The sequence below is a fragment of the Phaenicophaeus curvirostris genome, chromosome 2 (genome assembly GCF_032191515.1).
Source record: "Phaenicophaeus curvirostris isolate KB17595 chromosome 2, BPBGC_Pcur_1.0, whole genome shotgun sequence".
NCBI lineage: Eukaryota > Metazoa > Chordata > Aves > Cuculiformes > Cuculidae > Phaenicophaeus > Phaenicophaeus curvirostris.
In genome coordinates, this window is record NC_091393.1 from 66,542,633 (window position 1) to 66,560,524 (window position 17,892).

At 47.2% G+C, this 17,892-nt stretch overlaps 1 protein-coding gene across 2 annotated transcripts in view; it reads left to right on the forward strand.

Moving 5' to 3' along the window:
* The window catches only part of SLC35F3 (solute carrier family 35 member F3), a 178,542-nt gene that overhangs the window by 150,247 nt on the left and 10,403 nt on the right, over positions 1–17,892 (forward strand). For both annotated transcript variants that reach the window (XM_069852329.1, XM_069852330.1), the window contains one exon: positions 14,793–15,012. In XM_069852329.1, coding sequence (XP_069708430.1) covers positions 14,793–15,012 — 220 coding nt within the window. The remainder of the gene's footprint in view (positions 1–14,792; positions 15,013–17,892) is intronic.

Below are 17,892 nucleotides of genomic sequence, written 5' to 3' on the forward strand. Positions count from 1 at the left end.
GAGGTTCAGTTTCTAAACCATGTTAGAATGGCCTATCAATCTATATGCATAAGAAGAGCTTGAAAGAAGAACTATAAGGATGTAGACCCCTCAGAATGCAAGTAAACTGAAAATAAAATGTGGTTTGCATCTGTCCTCTGGAAATGCTTCTGGTGCTTAGAAAGAAATTTAAGTTGATGCTCTGTACTCTTAAGTCTTGAGAAGAATCTTCAGAGAAAGTTTTGCTTTTGCATAGAATCCTTATGTAATGCTGCCTGTAATTTTACGGACTCCTTTGTAACTCTGAAATGCAGGGAGGAGAAAGTTGCTTAGAGGTAAGGCTCCTGAACTGGCACGTGCATGATCTCTCTAGCAGAGTTGGGATTATGGTTTTGGTTTTTATAATATTTCCTCCTGTGAGTCTTATTTAGGAAGATAACTATAAACTCTGTTGTAAGGCTATCGAGGGAAAACTCCTCTACCTCAAAACATAGTTCTTGGCCTTTTATGCAGTCACATTGAAGAGCTGTTAAGGAATAATAGAAAAGGGTCATTAATAGACTGGAGAGGCCATTATTTTCTTTAACCAGGAGGCATTCTGAAACTTTAGAAGGAATCATTTTCCAAAAGGATGAAAGGTGAAATCCAAGAGCATCCACAGGTAGGAGATGAAAATAAAAACACCTTTCAACTAAAATACATTCTTGCCTATTCTTTTTTAGTATGTTCTGCTGATTTTGATTACTTCCATTATTTTCTACTATAGATTTAGTGAATATTCATTTTTAATTAAAAAGGCAGAATTCACTTTAAATGTTCAAATGGAACTATTTGAAAACCTCTTTCAGGATTTTTTTATAAAATTTTTTTAACTTATACCTTTCTTCATAAGCTTCTGTTTCAGTCAATGAGCGTTATTTTTCACTGCAAATTGAATGAAAATAAAAATTTACCACTTGGACAATAGGTAATAGATTTTCAAGCTGTTCTCCATTATTGTATGCCACTTGAGAGACCTAAGTGTTCCAGTAATGCAGAGAGCAGCCATTCAGTTTGTGTTAGATATCACTGTGTTTGTACCATTTATACTAAGGTCTTACACAAGATAAATGCAGCCAGCAACAGCAACTTATCGTAGAATGTTTTCTGAAGGACTAGCCTCTTGGGAGAAAGGTCAAAACAAGTAAAGCTGTTTGGAAATATGGATCTCAGAAGTGTTGTACATTGTATTTTATAACACCACCTTTTTGGCACCAAACTCATCAACTGTACTTCGTTTCATGTGATGTAAGACTGTCGAGTTTCTCAGTCTCTCACAGGCTACTTTTCAAAGCTCACCATGATCTGAAGAGTGCTGTTAAATCAGGCTCTGGGATGAAGGCAGATGCCATTACAGTGCCTTGGCACCTCCTCACTCCACTTCCATGGGTTGTTCAGGACTCTCTTGCCTCCTTGCTGTGTGCAGGATTAGGATGACATTGTTGAAGGACAGAGTAAGGGAGTATGGAGCAATGTGCGCTCTGGTTTTGTGTTAAATGGACATCAACAGTGCAATTAAAAAGGCAAACAAATTTCAAGCAGAGAAGATTCACCTGTTTTTGAAACAAGGTACTCTAAAAATGACCACAAATACAAGTATTTAGAAAAGATTATTTCCTTTCTATATCCTGGTTTACTTAATGCATCTAGGGGCAATTTGTGCGTCATAAATGTCAGCTTCTCTGTTATGTCAGCTAGCTCTCAGCTTTCTTTTTTGTATAACTTTCTTTTCATTGACTAGTTGCCAAGTTGACAATGTCTCTTGCAGTATCTTCTGACTCACATGCCTTCCTGTTCCCAGCTGTCCCAGTATCCTGTCATGGTGCTGAACGATTAGTGCTTAGGCTATGAAGTTAATTTATTTCCCTCATTTTCTGTATTACAGCGTGATGCTATTGTGAAGTGAAGATTTGCAGAGCAAATAGTTTATGCCCGTGGCCTAAGGCTGGTGATGCCAACAAGAGGAGCCGTGGGCTGGCAGGGCTGTTCCTAGCTGGACCCTTCTTCACTCAGAGTCTTTCTGACAGTCCACAGGCACAGAAGTCCAAAGTAAATGTGCATATGAATGTATGTGTATACCTGTATTCTAGATAAGTCTTCCAACATATATATACATATGTGCTTCTGTAATAGTTATCTCAGGGGGTTTGCGTAGCTGGGTGATAGGACAAGAGGGAAGGGCCTTAAGCTGCTTCAGGGGGAGTATAGATTGGACATTAGGAAAAAATTCTTCACAGAAAGGGTTATCAGGCACTGGGACAGGCTGCCCAGGGGAGCTAGTGGAGTCACCATCCTCGGAGGTCTTTAAAAGGGCAGGTAGGTGAGGTGCTTGGATATATGGTTTAGTAGTAGACAGGTACAGTTGGAGCTGGTGTTCTCTGAGGTCGTTTCCAACCTAATGATTCTATGTTTCTATGACATTTCTATCATCCCTGTATTGCCTCATCTTTTTCCTTCCCTCTCCCAAGACACAAAAACACTGTTCCCCCCCCCGTTAGCACTGTCCTTCTAAATCAGCAGAGACAAAACCCCACATTTCCAGAAGCCAAGATAGCTATTAGAAAAGTGTTTTATTCTTGCATGCTTTTTTGTCTGCCTATACCAACCACGACAAAAATTCAATTCACAGGAGGCTGTCTTCTCCTAAAAGTTTCACTTTGACTTCCAAAAAGTAGTAAGTGGCTCAGGTCACAGCTGAAGAGTACAAGCCAGGTATAAATCACATTGGGCCAAGCTTAGGATATCCGCAAGCAGTCGCTGCACAATTTCAGACTCCACAGGCCTTTCACATCCAGAGCATCCACTGACGTCAATGGAAATTTTGGATGATGACGGAGAGCAGTGACGATGCTGACTCCGGCAGTGGAAGCCTTGAGAGCCTAATGTTTAGGTTTTCTCTGCCTTAGTTTGTGTATGCTGTCCCTCAACGCACACCGAATGCCGCACAATGCTTGTCTGCATATACTTCAGTACAGCCATGGGGAGTAACAGCAAGCCTGTACCCTCATGCCCCCTGAAGGGGCAGACAGGCTGGCTGGCTGGCTTTGCCACACTTACACAGGGAATTTCTGATAGACTGTCACAGTGGTCCTCAAATTCAGGCTTCCGGTGCCCTTTCCAGCACTTTCCCTGGGAGACTTTTCATCTTTTCAGTAACTGAAATGTTTTAACATTGCTTGAGGTGCCTCTTCAAACTGCTGGCACCTGCAGGGAATTAACCTAATCCACTTAGGTAACATTAAAAACAATGTGGGTTTGTCATTTGGGTGGAGATTTTTTTGTTCCAAAAAAAATCAATTAACTCACCTTTTAAAGGCCAACATTAGCACACATGTTCATGTGACATGCCTGGACCATGCAGGACACAAGTTAGGTGTGACTTCAGTGCTGGTGCATCTCCCTGGCTGCCCTTGCTTCTCAGTGTAGCCCCCAGCAATGTTGGGTGAGGCAAGGGGCCCTGAAGCAGCTGCTCCAACAGCTGGGGTGCCCTTCCCAGAAGCTGGGGTACGGTCCCCCATCCAGCTCCAGGGCTCTGGGGAGGCTGGGACAGTGCAGCCACCCATCCAGAACGGGGCTGCATTGCAGGGCTCCCTGCCCAGGGTAGATCTGCACCTGCAGGGGTGAGAGGCTTTGCCTGCAGGCTGGCAGTGCTGCTGGCACCTCGAAGCAGCAGCAGCACAGAGAGGCTGTGGAGCTGAGCTCTGCGGGGTTGTTTTTTTTTTAATTTTGGCTGCACATGATAAAAGGGAGGAGGAAGAGCCTCCAGGGTAACAGTCCCTCTGGAGACCCAGCAGCCCCGGGCCACTTGTACCTGACGAGTGCAGCAGGAGATGGTTTGAATTCATCTACAGGGTCTGAATTCATTATCGCGCAGTTGCTCCAAGCAGTGGGTGTCCTGTTTTTGAAGACAGCGGTCATTAGGTGCATGATGTAAGCAGGAACAATCCTGCTAGAGTCAGGCTTGAAGGGCACCTGGTCACCAGCCATTCCACTGGGCTGAAAACATTTGCAAGTGGCAGCAACATCCCGACTGTGTCAGTGTGCTCCTTGAATCAGGCCTTCCCTGCTGTCTTCACTCTTTGATGAACCTAGGAGGAGGAAGACGTGACGCGGTGCAGTCTTTAATCAGCAGTGGTCATCTTCAAAGTGGATGCCCAGCCACAATCACAACAATAATTAGATTTAAAGTATCTATGTGAAATTTGTTTTGGACAAGAAGGCAGTTTTAAAGGCAAAATTACAGAGCCCCATTACGAATTCCCCATTTCATTGTTGGGCTTTTTTAAACTCTCAAGTAAATACCGTCTGGCAATTCGCTGCTGCTTATTTTGTCAGTTTGCTCCATAACTCCATAAGGACCATAGTTAGCTTGAGTACGGCTACTGACTGCTCTTCATACTCTGCGGTGACGTGCCTGCATTTGCCTGTGTGGGGGACTGACAGAGCTGATGTAAAAGCTGCTGTTTGGCAGCGATACTTGCATTTTCCAAAATGACACATCTTCTCTGGCCTGATGGAAGACCCATAGATGCCAACCTGCCCCACACAGCACACTGCAGGGGAAATTCAGTGGGGCCATCTGACCTCTGTGATAACACTCTGCAAGTATGAATCATAGAATCATAGAATCCCTAGGTTGGAAAGGACCTTTGAGATCATACCTGTCCACTACTAACTGTACCTGTCCGCTACTAAATCATATCCCTTAAGCAGTTAATCTACCTGTCTTTTAAATACCTCCCTGCATCGCCTGTTCCAGTGCTTGAAAACCCTTTCCATGAAGAAGTTTTTCCTAATGTCCAGTCTGAACCTCCCCTGATACAGCTATGCAGCCATTCCCTCTCATCCTATCTCCTGTCACTTGGGTGAAGAGACCAACACCCACCTCTCTACAACCCCTTTTCAGGCAGTTGTAGACAGTGATCTCCCCTCAGTGTCCTCTTCTCCAGACTAAACAACCCCAGCTCCCTCAGCTGCTCCTCATAAGACTCCAGCCCCTTCACCAGCTTCATTGCACTTCTCTGAACATGCCTCAGGACCTCAATGTCCTTCTTGTAGCCAGCGGCCCAAAACCGAGCACAGTATCCAAGATACAGCCGCACCAGTGCTGAGTACAGGGGCAGAATCACTTCTCTGGTCCTGCTGTCCACACCATTTCTGATACAAGCCAAGATGCCATTGGCCACCTTGGCCACCTGGGCACATTGCTGGCTCATGTTCAGTCAGCTGTCAACCAACATCCCCAAGTTCTTCTCTGCCAGGCAGCTTTCCAGCCACTCTTCCCCAAGCCTGTAGTGCTGCATGGACTTGTATCCCAAGTGTAGTATGCAGCACTTGGCCTGGTTAAACCTCATCCCATTGGCCTCAGCCCATTGATCCAGCCTGTTCAGATCCCTTTGCAGAGCCTTCCTACACTCAAGCAGTTCCACACTTCCTCCCAGCTTAGTGTCATCCATGAACTTACTAAGGTTACATTCAATCTCCTCATCCAGGTCATTGACAAAGATATTGAACAGAAGTGGACCCAGCACTGAGCCCTGGGGAACACCACTTGTGACCAGCCTCCAGCTGGATTTAGCTCCATTTACCACCACTCTTTGGGCCCGGCCATCCAGCTAGTTTTTAACCCAGCAGAGGATGTGCCTGTGCAAGCCAGTGGAAGCCAGTTTCTCAAGCAGTGAAACTGTGTCAAAGGCTTTACTGAAATCCAAGTATGCTACATGCACAGCCTTTCCCTCATGCGTTAAGTGGGTCACCTTGTCATAGGAGGTGATCAGGTTGGTTTAGCAGGACCTGCCTTTCATAAGACCATGTTGACTGGGCCTGATCACCCAGTTGTCTTGCTCAGCTCACTCTTGTGCTTGTGGACACATGTGACTGTGGGAAATCTGTTGCAATGTCTGTTTGCACTGCCACAGCCAGTGCTCTTCCTCTAAAGCATCAGCAGTGTGGTAGTGCTGCTTCACAGTTTTACATTCTCCATGACGTTTTCCCTTACGTTCCCTCAGGGGTGGCTGGTGGTCCCTGCTCTCACAACAAACAACCGAGATGCAAAATTCTGCAGTATGTTTGGGTGCAAAAATTAAATTAAATATTTATCCTAATGCGATCCATTTCCTGAAGCCTTTTTCTGTAGTCACGTATGAAAAGCTGCAGAGTGTGTCCTAGGACTACTTCATTTCAGTGAAATGGACAGAGGCAAACCAAATAGATTTAGTGTCCTGGGCACAGCAAATTGTGGGATGGAGGACCAGATAACAGTATGTGAATTTTCCCTGTGGTTTGGTCTTTTTCTTTTAAACCTTTTTTAAAAAAAATGTTAGTTTAAACAGTCTGTTATTGAGGCTTCTGAGAATGTGCTGAGGCTTGTCTTGGAAATGTGTATTCAGGTGGTTTATAAGATTTGTATTATTTGCTTCTTTTGGAGCCGTTCTGGTGTATTATGTAAATCCATAGCTAAGCGTTTCCTGGGACCATTTATTGTGCAAATGCCTAGTTTGGCATGTGTACAGTGCTGAGCAAAACCAATTGCTTCTGCCTCTCTAGTTCAGAGAAGGAAAATCAGCCTGGAGATTTTTAGTTTCATTTAAGAGAAGAATTTTTTTTTATTTCATTGCTTATCAGAATTAAATTTTCTGCAAATGAGCTGGAAATTCCCAGAGCTTATAAAAGTTTAAAGACAGAACATCAGCCCCAAGTCATATGTAGAAACAAGTAACGGTCAACATCAGATACGGACATCTAAATGTGGCAGCTGGATGCTAGATTGACTTCGATGGTAATTTCTTGCATTTATTAAAATGCTTACAGAAAAATATGCATGGGATGACAGGCATTAACAAGCCATTAAGCTATTGTACGTAACGTCCATTTCAGAGAAACTGTTTAATCCCTTGAACAGTATTTTTCAGTTCATGTAATCAGAGAAGTTTGGTGACAAGCCCCAGATCTACCTGTTGCTTTACGTGTCAGTTCAGGCCTTTTTCTGTGTACTTACTCTGCACCAATTCATCCCTAGAGCTGAGGAAAGCAGGCGTGGGAATTTGCTGGCACCAGGAAATTGTCTATCCTTTCATAGATTCCAGGTTTGGCATTCCCTGGCCAGGTCACTGCTTCGCTCCCCCCTTGGAAGCTCAGGAAGGGGCTATGAGTTGTGGTTTGCCTCTGCGCCCTCCCACAGGAAGGGGATCTGCAAGGGGCTGTCTTGGGTTACAGGCAGTGATTTTAAGGTTTGACCCCACCCCAAGCCTCCAAATTGCCTCCTTGGGGTTGCTGCCAGCCACACCTGGAAGGTCAGAAGAAGCACCGAGCTCCTTGCAGACGTTTTCAGCTGCAGCTCACGGGTCTCAGCGGGGATGTGACAAGCTGTTGGGGGTCACAGTAGAACTTGCCACCCCACAGTCCCTCTGAAAGAAGCCCCCGGTTACTTGGAGCTGGTAGCGGGCAGCACTGCCCCATCACCCACCTCTCTCCTCCACAGTCTGATGTCCCTAAGTCCTGAGACACCTCAGACAGCAGAGCTGTGAGGCATGTCACCATCACTTGAGTTTAAATGAAGCTGGAAATAAATGTTTTGAATTATGTATCGTGGTAGAGCATCATGTTGTGCCACTGAACTGTGCTAGAGGAATGGCATGTAAAAGCTGTTTTCCACTTGTGGGGGGAAAGCCTTAACAGCGGTGTTATCCCCTCACAAATGGTCTAATGCCAACAACCGTGGGTCCCTGTTCAACACTAAACCTCCCATGTGAGCAGTGCCCACACGCCACAGCAGCTCCCCTCTGCAGCCTGTCCACAGCTGGGCGTAGAGCTAGTGCACAGCCCTGAAACCCACTCTGCTTGTCAGCTGGGGATCCCTCCAGCATGAGCCCCAGGCACTTGAAAGGACAGCACAGGATGGGGGATCTCTGCCAGGGAGGGGTGAAATCCTTACTGTAGTGGGGTGGCTATGAGCAGATGTGCTTGGCATGGACCTTGGCTCGTCGCTGGGCTGGGAGTAGCTCACCAGCATGACAAAGCACAGCACAAACCATGGGCGACCTACTGCTTGAATTTCATGTTGCATAAGATTTATAGACATGCTCTCAAATTGACCTGACCCTGAAGACAGGAACAATCAATTAAACTTCTTCTTGTGAAATCAGCTGCAAAAAATGGTACTTTTATGACAACCTGTCCTTCCTAAGGACAGGATGCTCCAAATTTGAGATTTTTCTGACAGTAGTCAAGCATTCCTTCAGCTCTTCTCGGGCACAGATCTGGTAAAGGAGAAATGCGTGGCTGAGATGTGTCACTCACTAAACAGCTTAATGGTGCCCCTTCACCAGCCATTACTGTGGGCTGTATTAGTTAATAGCCACTTGAAACATGCCAGGCATTTTCCAGGAAAATAAGGGACGCTCCTTGCCTCAGAGTCCAGAAACCAGTGCCATCACCAGAGCTGATGTTACCTGCCACAATGCAGGGCTCCAGTCTCCTGATAGGTAGGCTATAATGAGAGACCTAAGAGCCAGGATAAGCAGCCCTAGTTCAGTCCCCAGCGTTGATAGATGGGACCGGGTAAGCACAAAGTGTCTTAAAGGAGCGACGCAGCTGCTCTCCTGGCCCTGTCCTCTCGCTAATGGCCATGGGCTGCAGCATGCCTCAACAGGCTGTGCATGCAGCACAGGAGGCAAGGGGTACCAGCACATCCAGGGCAGGTCTCAGACCTCTGCCCTGTAGAAACTGAGGAGGAGCTTATACTCTCCCAGCTATCCTGGGCTGCTCCAGGTGCATGGGAGGAAAGATGGAGGCAGGGATAAATGGATTTTGTTGTAGGAGCTTCGGACTAGCAGGGCAATAAAAGCCACTGCAGGAATCCTGGGCACCTCTCTGCAAAGTGCTGAGGCTAGCAGACTTATTCGCAGCTTTTTATGATCTGGGACACACCACAGGAGCCTCTGTGCAACTGTTCTGCTGGCATGTGAACCTGCAGTGACTCAGGAAAAAGGCGGTCAGGGCTGTCTTGATAAGTAACAGAAGGCGGCTATAAAATAAACATGAAGGAAAAGCAAATCCCCAGTCCTCCAAAGGTGCAGCCTACAAGCAGCCCTTGCTCTGCCTCTTTCAAGCACTCAGAGACTTCACCTCTGCTTGCCCCAGCTTGCACATCTATAAAATAGGGGTTATGAGCCCACCCTTCATTCACACTGCTTCAAAATCTGCCCGAGAGGCTGATTTTGTCATGACTGCTATTCATATCAGCATTGGCTTAGAGGGGTGGGGAAGTGGAGCCGAAGGCATGATCCTATTTTCTGGGAAACACAGCAACTATGCTTCTGAAGAGCATTTCTGAGGAATATTTTGGCTTAACTTATATCTTTTATGTACACAGCAGTCTTTTACCTACTTCCACTTGTGAGCGTGATGCATGAGGGATGCTGTGGCCCTAACAAGATGAACTATGAAAAAAATACCCCAGGAATTTCTTTTCACTATGAGAAACTAAACTTGGGTTTAGTTTCCTTCCCTCCTTTTATCAGCCGGGGCACCTCATCTCTCTTGTTTACTTTTGCTTGCTGCAACTGGCTTGTGAGTCCCCCAAGAAGACGTGGTGGGACATTTTAGTCCATGTCTCTTTTTTCATATGTTGGACAGAAAAATGTATGACTGTTAGCAGTGCATCTGCAGATTATTTGTTCATGAAGGCCTACTCAGTGCAGGGATTAGCAAAACAAGTTTTGCTAGCCAATCTTTGATCAAGAGGGCAGATTCACTGGTGTGGTGGCAGCTTTGCTGTGCTCCAGGGAGGCAGTGCTCACTCTGCTGAAAATCAGGAGTAATTTAGCCAAATTCAGTTTGCAGGTACAGACCTTGCAAGGTCGAAGTAAGAAGCACAGTCTACAAAGAAAAAATACCATCTGCTAGGAGCAACAGCAGATCCAAACCTGCTTTGGGGGAGAATGCTTAGTATGAACACTGCGACAATGAGAAACTGTAACAAAAGTTAACAGTCTGGAAAGGAGAAATAAGCAGCTTGTGCAAAGTATCCCCTTAGGATGTGTGTTCCTCCCAGATATTTTCTGCTCTGCTGCATCTTTCCCAAAGATGTGATGGCAGCTTCAATGGCTTATTGACTTTCCTGGCGTAGAGTTGATACACAGTGAGCATCAAGAGACCAAACCCCAGTCTGGGGGAACACACTGGGCATGTTTTTTCTGGTTCTTGTCTACCTTTCTTCTTTATAGGTGGCTAAGTTGGGTTTTGAGTTTTTTTGCAAAATATGAGAAAAAAGCATTCCTTTTGTTCTTGTCAGGTTTTTATACATTCATTTGCATGAGGTTCAAAGCAATGGAGAAACATCCCAACTACCTAGCAGTAGTTAAAGGCAAAAAAAAAAGGCAGTGGAAGGTGAATAGTGTTAAACATATAACTGACTTCAATGGGAAAAAAAAATGGAGCTTTTCTGTCATATTTTGTTTGCAAGTTTATTTACCTGCAACACCTGCTTATAATATCATTAACTCTTACTTAGCATGCAATTTTTGATGCTAACTACTTCTGATTTACTTCACTGGGAATGGTTGGTTCCGGTGACAGAGGTATTTTGCTAGTCATTTTGTGCTGGAGACATGCGTAATGGGATAGAGCTAATTTGCCATTTGCTGGATTAATGAAGATACACATTTAAAAACATTACGAGGAAAAACAGTGACTCGTATGTGAAAGATTAAGAAACCAGCAAACACAGAGTAAAAATATGAACAGTATGATTTCTGTGCCTTAAGCTTCTACGTAGTATCTTTCTACAGCACAGCTTCTGTAGTGCTGTAGCATCTATGTAGCATTCCCAGGTGATAATACACATTTCCATCAGGCCTCAGTACGTTCTCAGGGCACTCTGTGACAAGCAGCAGGGGACAAGACTCCCCATTTGGAAGAGGGAACTGCTGGTGTGTGTGGTTCCCACTGCTTAATTTTGTACCTATGTGCAGGTTTCCATCTGTCCCCACTGCTATCTTCCCATGCAGAGGATGCCCTGAAAGCCAGGCAGCATTACACCACCCATCCCAGTCAGCATCCTGAGGAAGAGGAGAGCAAGCAGTCCAAGTTTGGAGGAGATCCCCTGTGCCATCTCACCAGTGGTGCTGAGGCAGCCAGCTTTCTCTGGTGCAAGCAGAGGACTCCCTCCATGTCCTGTCCTGGGCAGGCAGACCTGCAAGAGACTGTCCTGTAAAACGTCGGGGAACCAACCCCAGCTCCCCATCACTTCTGTGGCTTTGGGAGACTTGAGGTCAGTCCTTATACAAGGGTCCTTGGTGCTGGGTTAGGCTCTAGAGGGCATCGAATGCTTTGAGACTGCCCTCCAGGTAGGGTAGGTTTTGTCTTTCTTAAAAAGTAATATTTTCTTTAGCAGGTGCTGTTGTTGAAATATTAATAGTCAGGCTTTCCTGCTGCAGTCAGACATGCCTGAAGCACCACAGAACACAAGCTCTGGTTTTGCCAAAGAGTATCCATAAAATATCAGGATATTTGTTGGGTACAATGTACCCTTGTGGGCAAAACCGAAATTACTGGACAGTGGGAACAACTGTGTCCAAAATGTTTTATCAAAATATTTAAAGTTGAAAGTTGTTTTTTCTGGAGTGATTTCATCCCTGACTGCTTTGGGATTACAGTGTAGGTTATAGCACAGTCCTGTCTTGCTTCCCATAACTATTTGTCTACCATTACTCGCTGACAACTCTCTTCATCAAACACTTTGTGCTACGGCTTCACAAGCTGCATTATGGCACCAAGGAAAAATCAGTTTCCCCAATAAGCAGCAGCAAATCTGGGAAGACAATTAACTGTGAGGGGGTTATTGTACAGTATACAGTCATCCTGGCACACAAAACATACCACATTTCCCCAGCAGCTCCTCAGACTTCACTGATGATACCAGGTCCAAGAAAGCCATCTGACCCCTCTGCTACCCCCACAAAATATCTATGGTTCAGTAGTGCACCAGCAACAACATTTGCTGTGCATGCGGGTATGTCTGGTAGCACCCTCCACTTCCCTGGGTGTCCTCAGAGAGAAGCTCCTTTATAACCCCTTGCTGGATGGCAAAACCTCTGCAAAAAGGAGGTCTCCTTTGGAAGCTGGAGCCACTCTACAAGAAGCAGTTCAGACTTGATGAAACCAGTCAAAACAGCTAAAAGAAAGCTCTATTGTATACCCTGTTAAAAAGGATCCTGATTCATGACAAGGCAAAGTTGTCCTTTGGGGCATCATGACACTACACTAGGTGCTTCAGGGCTGCAGGCAAGTGCCAGGTTATTCTGCTGCATGAATCTAGTAGCATCTGCTAAACGAGAGTCAGGCCCACAGTACAGTAAAAGCATGTTTCTCCTGTATATGCAATAGTGATACCCAGTTCTGTATGTAGGGAACAGATTTTTGGCAGGAGGAACTTTTTTTTCCCTAGAATGAATCCCAACATAAATTCCATTTTAGTCCTTTCATTTGAGTACAACCTTCCTGTCCTTCCCTTACTAAAGGGATTTTAGTACTAAATAATACTAAAGGGAATTACTAAATTCCCTTACGTCATTTAATTTAAACTGTGCCTGCAGCTTTTGTCTTCAGAGCACTAGAGACTAGCTACCTGTGACAAACTGGCAGTCAAACGTCTTGGGAAGCAGATTTAAGCCTCTAGTGAAGTTCACGACTGGGTTTTTCAATTTCTGTCTGCATCCCTGTGCCCTCCCTGCATCCCCTGTGGCAAGTAGCTGGTACAGGCAGTGCTTCACTGGGCTGAAGGCCAGATTGGAAGTGGGTATAGTGTTTGTGAAGAGGGAGAGTGGATCCAGGCCATGTGCTGAGCACAGGCAGCATCTGTTGGTGCTGCACGCATCCCTGAACAGCCCTGCATGGTGCTGGCAGGATGGAAGTCACGATGCGGTTTCTGGTGCAGAGGAGTAGTTCTTTTGCTGATACAGAGATGTAGTTAAGAGTTTCTGCAGAGAATAGACTGCTGCCAGCAAGTAATTTCATACAGGAGAAAGGACACTCACAAGCTGTCTGTGACACTGAGTGACACCATGCAGAACCAGCAGCTCAAATGGAAGAGTGTGCGTGTGTGTGTGTGTGTGTGTGTGTGTGTACAGCAACCAAAGCATCAAGAGATGGACAAGTTCTGCATAGCCATAACTCAACACAAGAGACTAGCAGGCAACGAAACACAGCAAACACAAAAAATACGTTTCCTCTACTCTGCAGCCTTATGCCTGCTGCAGCAGAAAGGGTGTAGGCAGAGAGTTAGTGATAGGGAAACCTGAAAAGGCTCAAAGCGTGGATGAGTTTTTTTAGGTAATAACCTGATGCAGCCCCATCTTCTGAGCAAGTGGATCACAATCACGCTTTCATCATACTCCAACTAATGAATCTTACGTGCATAGGCACAGGAAACAAACAGCTTAAAATTAAAGGCAGCAGTAAAAACGCATTGGGCATTCATTGTAAGAGGAAAATCTAATTTTGCTCTATTTTTGTCAAAGCACCTCATTAAAATACTTCAGTGGCTCATGGGTTTTGCAGGTTTGAAAGCAAGCAAAGCCAGCCCAGGCCCTGGCACCACTGTGGGCTACTACCTGCACACTTCAGCAGCCTGCAGGCTGCACCCTGAACCTCGCAGTTCCCTGCATTTCTTCTTTGCAGTATTGAATTTCCCTGCAGGCAGCAGCTTCCAGCTCTGCTGCCTGGCAGAAGCAGGTTGCATGCAGGCTTCACCTCTTAGTATCTCCACAGAGGTGATGCCTGCAACCCCATCCCAGCCCCCTACCAGCTGCCTCTGCCAGAGCCACAGCAGCAAGGCCTGGCTGCACCTATTACCTCCAATCCCCTTTTCCCATTTGTGCCTCAGGTTCCTGAGGTGCTCATGCTGTTCCTCATTCCTCAGCTCCTCCATGTGATCTTTTCCTAGCTTTGCTTCACCAGCCAGGCTCAAGCAGCTGCCCTCAGACTCCCTGAATACCTTTCCTGTGCCCCTTCAGCTCTCTCGTTGTCAGACAGGGCACAAATAAATGGCTGGTGTTACCTTTTCCCACACAGGGCTGTACCTGCTATGGCTGCTTCCCCCTTGAGGATTCACAGCATCCCCAGCCCTTGCTGTATACATGAGCTCCTGACTCCCCTGCCCTTTGCTGCCACTCCAGCTGACCTGGTGCATCCCTGCGTGTCACCGTGTCCCTTTGCACATCCTCACCCCAGCAAGCAGCTGCCAGGCATCTCCTGTCTGCTTCTCCCAAGGGTCTTGAGCCGGGACCCACCCCACAGGTGGAGAAAACCCAAAGCAGGTTCCTGCAAGCCGCAAAGATCTTTCTAAGTCCTGCATAGCAGATCACGGATGGGCATCAGGGTTGTGGAGGAGCTTTGCTACCAGCCCTGGCCCTGGCCCCTCAGCATCCCGATGCCCACAGGGATGAAAGGAGGAGGATGGCGTCGTGCTGTTCCAGGAAGTCCAGTGTGAAGACACTCATGGCGAGGGTGGAATTTCACCTCCTGGCTTCACCTTTCCCCTTGCTCTTTCAGTGCTGTCCCTCTCATGTTTAAAGCCCCTGCGTGTTCATACCCTGTGCAGGTGGTGGCTGTTGCAAAAGATGCTGAAACTTGTATTTCTTCTTCTCTTCAAGGTTTGCACCTCTCTTTCCCCAAAGAAAAAGAAGTGGAGCAAGAAGGAAATGAAACCTGCATATTTGCTGCAGACTGTGAATGGCTTGTGTAATAACGCTGCCTTTCTCTCCTTGTTTTAGGGAGTGCTGCCGATTTTTCGGAGACAATGGCTTGACTCTGAAGGTGTTTTTTACCAAGGCAGCACCCTTTGGTGTTCTTTGGACACTCACAAACTACCTTTACTTACATGCAATAAAGAAAATAAACACTACGGATGTCTCCGTGTTGTTCTGCTGCAACAAAGCTTTTGTGTTCTTGCTTTCATGGATCGTTCTGAGGGACAGGTTCATGGGAGTGAGGGTAAGTGACACCTTATCTGTCTCTTTTCTTCCTCCTCACTCTTCTGCCTTTATTTTTCCCTTTCTCTCATTCCGGCCAAGTTGAGCAGCATGCCTTGCAGATGGCCAAGTCAGCATAGAAATCCTTACATAGTAGGGATGTGTCCTTCTGTGTCCCCTGCTCAGTCCCCGTCTCTCCCCACCTGGTGCCTTCGAGCATTTTCCTTCAGAAAAAAGAGGTGACTTGCTACAGAGCTTGGCATGAGCTGCTATACCCATGTGGATGCACATCAGCCTGTGCCTGCCCCTTCCAAGGGAAAATTCCCAGGTTGTGGCAGCAGATCAAGTTGTTTCTAACTGCATATTCCTGGCTGCACACAATGTGTTTCTGGTCCCAACCTGTGTATGTAACGGGGCCCTCATCTTTCTTACACGTGACATCAGGCTTGCAGGGCAGCACGGTTGTTCTTTGCACCTGTATTAGTCAGTAGCAGCTGCGGAGAGGAGAGCAGGTCTGTCCTGCTGTCTCAGCCAAAGCTTGTCTATGTGGTGGTGGTGGAGGATCGGCGTAATGCTGGTATGTGGGGACTTGCGCCTGGCCAGCGTCTGTGGGCACAGGGCCAGGCAGCACGGCAGGCAGTGGGGTGGCAGGTGTGCTCCCACAGGGCAGCTCTCCCAGTGGCTTTTATGTTTGGTTACACCTTTAGTCCTACACCCTGGGCACTTGGTGTCCTCTGGCAGCTGAACCAGTCAGATGAGTGCCTGGCATCCGCCCCAGTGACCCACCACCCCAGGACCAAGGGAGATCCACCAACACTGGGAGTAACTGCAAAGAAAAGGCACCTCACTGCACCAACAGGCAGTTATTAATATTATTAATATTAACGGCAATAATGGTAATAATACCTATTTTTCACCTACTGTTTGAAGAGCTCTCTGCTCACCCACCCGGGCTTTCAGTGCTCAGAAGAGTTTGTTAGCCTTCGCTGCATGGAGCAACCAAGAGTTAACTTTTCAGGAAGTTAACTTTTCGGGGAAGCTCTCCAGCAGGAGAGCTTGGCCAGCCTTGTGGTGGTGGCAGCCAAAAGGCTGCTATGGAAATTGTTTCAAAATGAACCTGCCAAAAGCCTGGCCTGGCCAGCTGGTGTCTGTGCTTGCCCATCCACCTAGTGCTGGTGGGATGCCAGGAGGGGAGGTGTGTGGATGGCTGACTGCTGCTCTCCTGCGTGTGCAGCTTGCTCTTTGATCTTCACGTGCCATCTTTCACTGCTGGGTATGGCTGAGGTCTGGGGGGAGAAGCCAGCCTGTGTGTCGAGATACCCATACAGGCACATAGACACCAGAGCAGACACACTTCTCATGCTCTTCCAGGTTCATGGCTGTGCATGAAGAGCCAAAGTGGTCGGGGGCTCTGTAGCACTTTCCTGGCCAGGCTAGTTCTTGTGCATGGCAGGTGACAGGCTCTGAGGAACTAATCCTGCTCTGGATCCCTCCTTTCTAAAGGGGAGTAAGGCAGCAGGGAAGCAGACCCAAATGGTGGTATTGGCCATCTCCAGTTGTCCTTTGTTTCTTATCAGCACTGCCTTGGGAAAGGCTGACTTGCTAAAAGCCTAGCAGCAAGAGGGGTGTAGGGATGCTTCTGCCATGCAACCCAGCCCTGACCATGGCATCTGGCACTGACAAGGGGTACCAGATTGAGGGGAAGGGCCTTCCTGAGAAGCCACTTCCATGCTCAAGGAAGAACATGGCCTTTTCCCATCCTCGTGACAGGTCAGCAAGTGGCCTAGGCACAGGGGCAAGGGGCTCACAGGAGGACTGAGCTATTTGCTTTTGGGCAGATGTGGCATCCTGACATGTTGCAAAAAGTGAGTGAGGACGTGCTTGTCCCTGGGGACTGGCAGGGCAGAGAGCAGCACAAGCAGTCCTTCCACCAGCTTTGTGTGGCACAGCAGGAGTGCTGGGACATTCCTGTCTGTGGAGGTATATAGTGTAAACTCTTCTGGCAAGATGCATTTTCTTCCCTCTTTCCTCCCTTTTCTATACAGCCCAGGTGAAAAGCAGCAGTCAGTGAGTGTGGCCGCTGCTTGGCAGGCATGCTTGGGCCAGCCTCAGGATGAACCCCAAAACAAAGCCCGCTTCCTGGGACTGGCAGCCAGGAGGGCAGCTGCTGGGGTTTCTCTGGGAATGACCTGGGGACTGTAAGCCAGCACACAGCACAGTCCCAGAGCCTGTGGTCTTTCGGGGACATGCTGTGGGTGCTAACCCATTTAGAATCACCCTTTGCGAGGTTATTTGTCAAAGGAGGCTGAAATGGAGGTGGTTCCTTGCCCTAAAACAAGCAGGAGCCATCCCACATTCCCTCTCCATCCCCCCAGCAAAGCTCCGACTCCCTGTTCACATCTGCTGGAGAAGAGGCCAAGTGAGAAAGGCACCAGCTCAGGGAGGTTTAAGCATATACAAGTACTCTACTTCACCTTCAGCAGTGCAACTACTACTAGCTCTACAAGCACTTAAATCACAATTTAGGTGGAATTTAAATGTAAGAGCAAGCTACAAAATCCCATCCTCGCCACTCAGGCACTTTTATATGCCTACATGCCTGAAACGAGGTTGCACTTCTTCCCCTTTCCCTTCACTGCAACCAGAGCACAGTGTGTCCAACTGAGCCGCGAGCTGTTGTATTGCTTTCAGAGAAGACCCACGTGTAATGAAGCTGTTGCCTCTGCAAGCCCTGCCGTGCTGAGGCATTTGCAAGTAACCACGGGCCGGTGGCCATGGCACAATGCAGTGCAAGCAGCCTGTCACTGCTGCTAACAATGTGCTTGAGAGACAGGCTGAAAGCTTCCAGAGAAAGTGTATGTGACATGCTGGGCATGTTGACAGGAGAGCCCTAGACTCATCT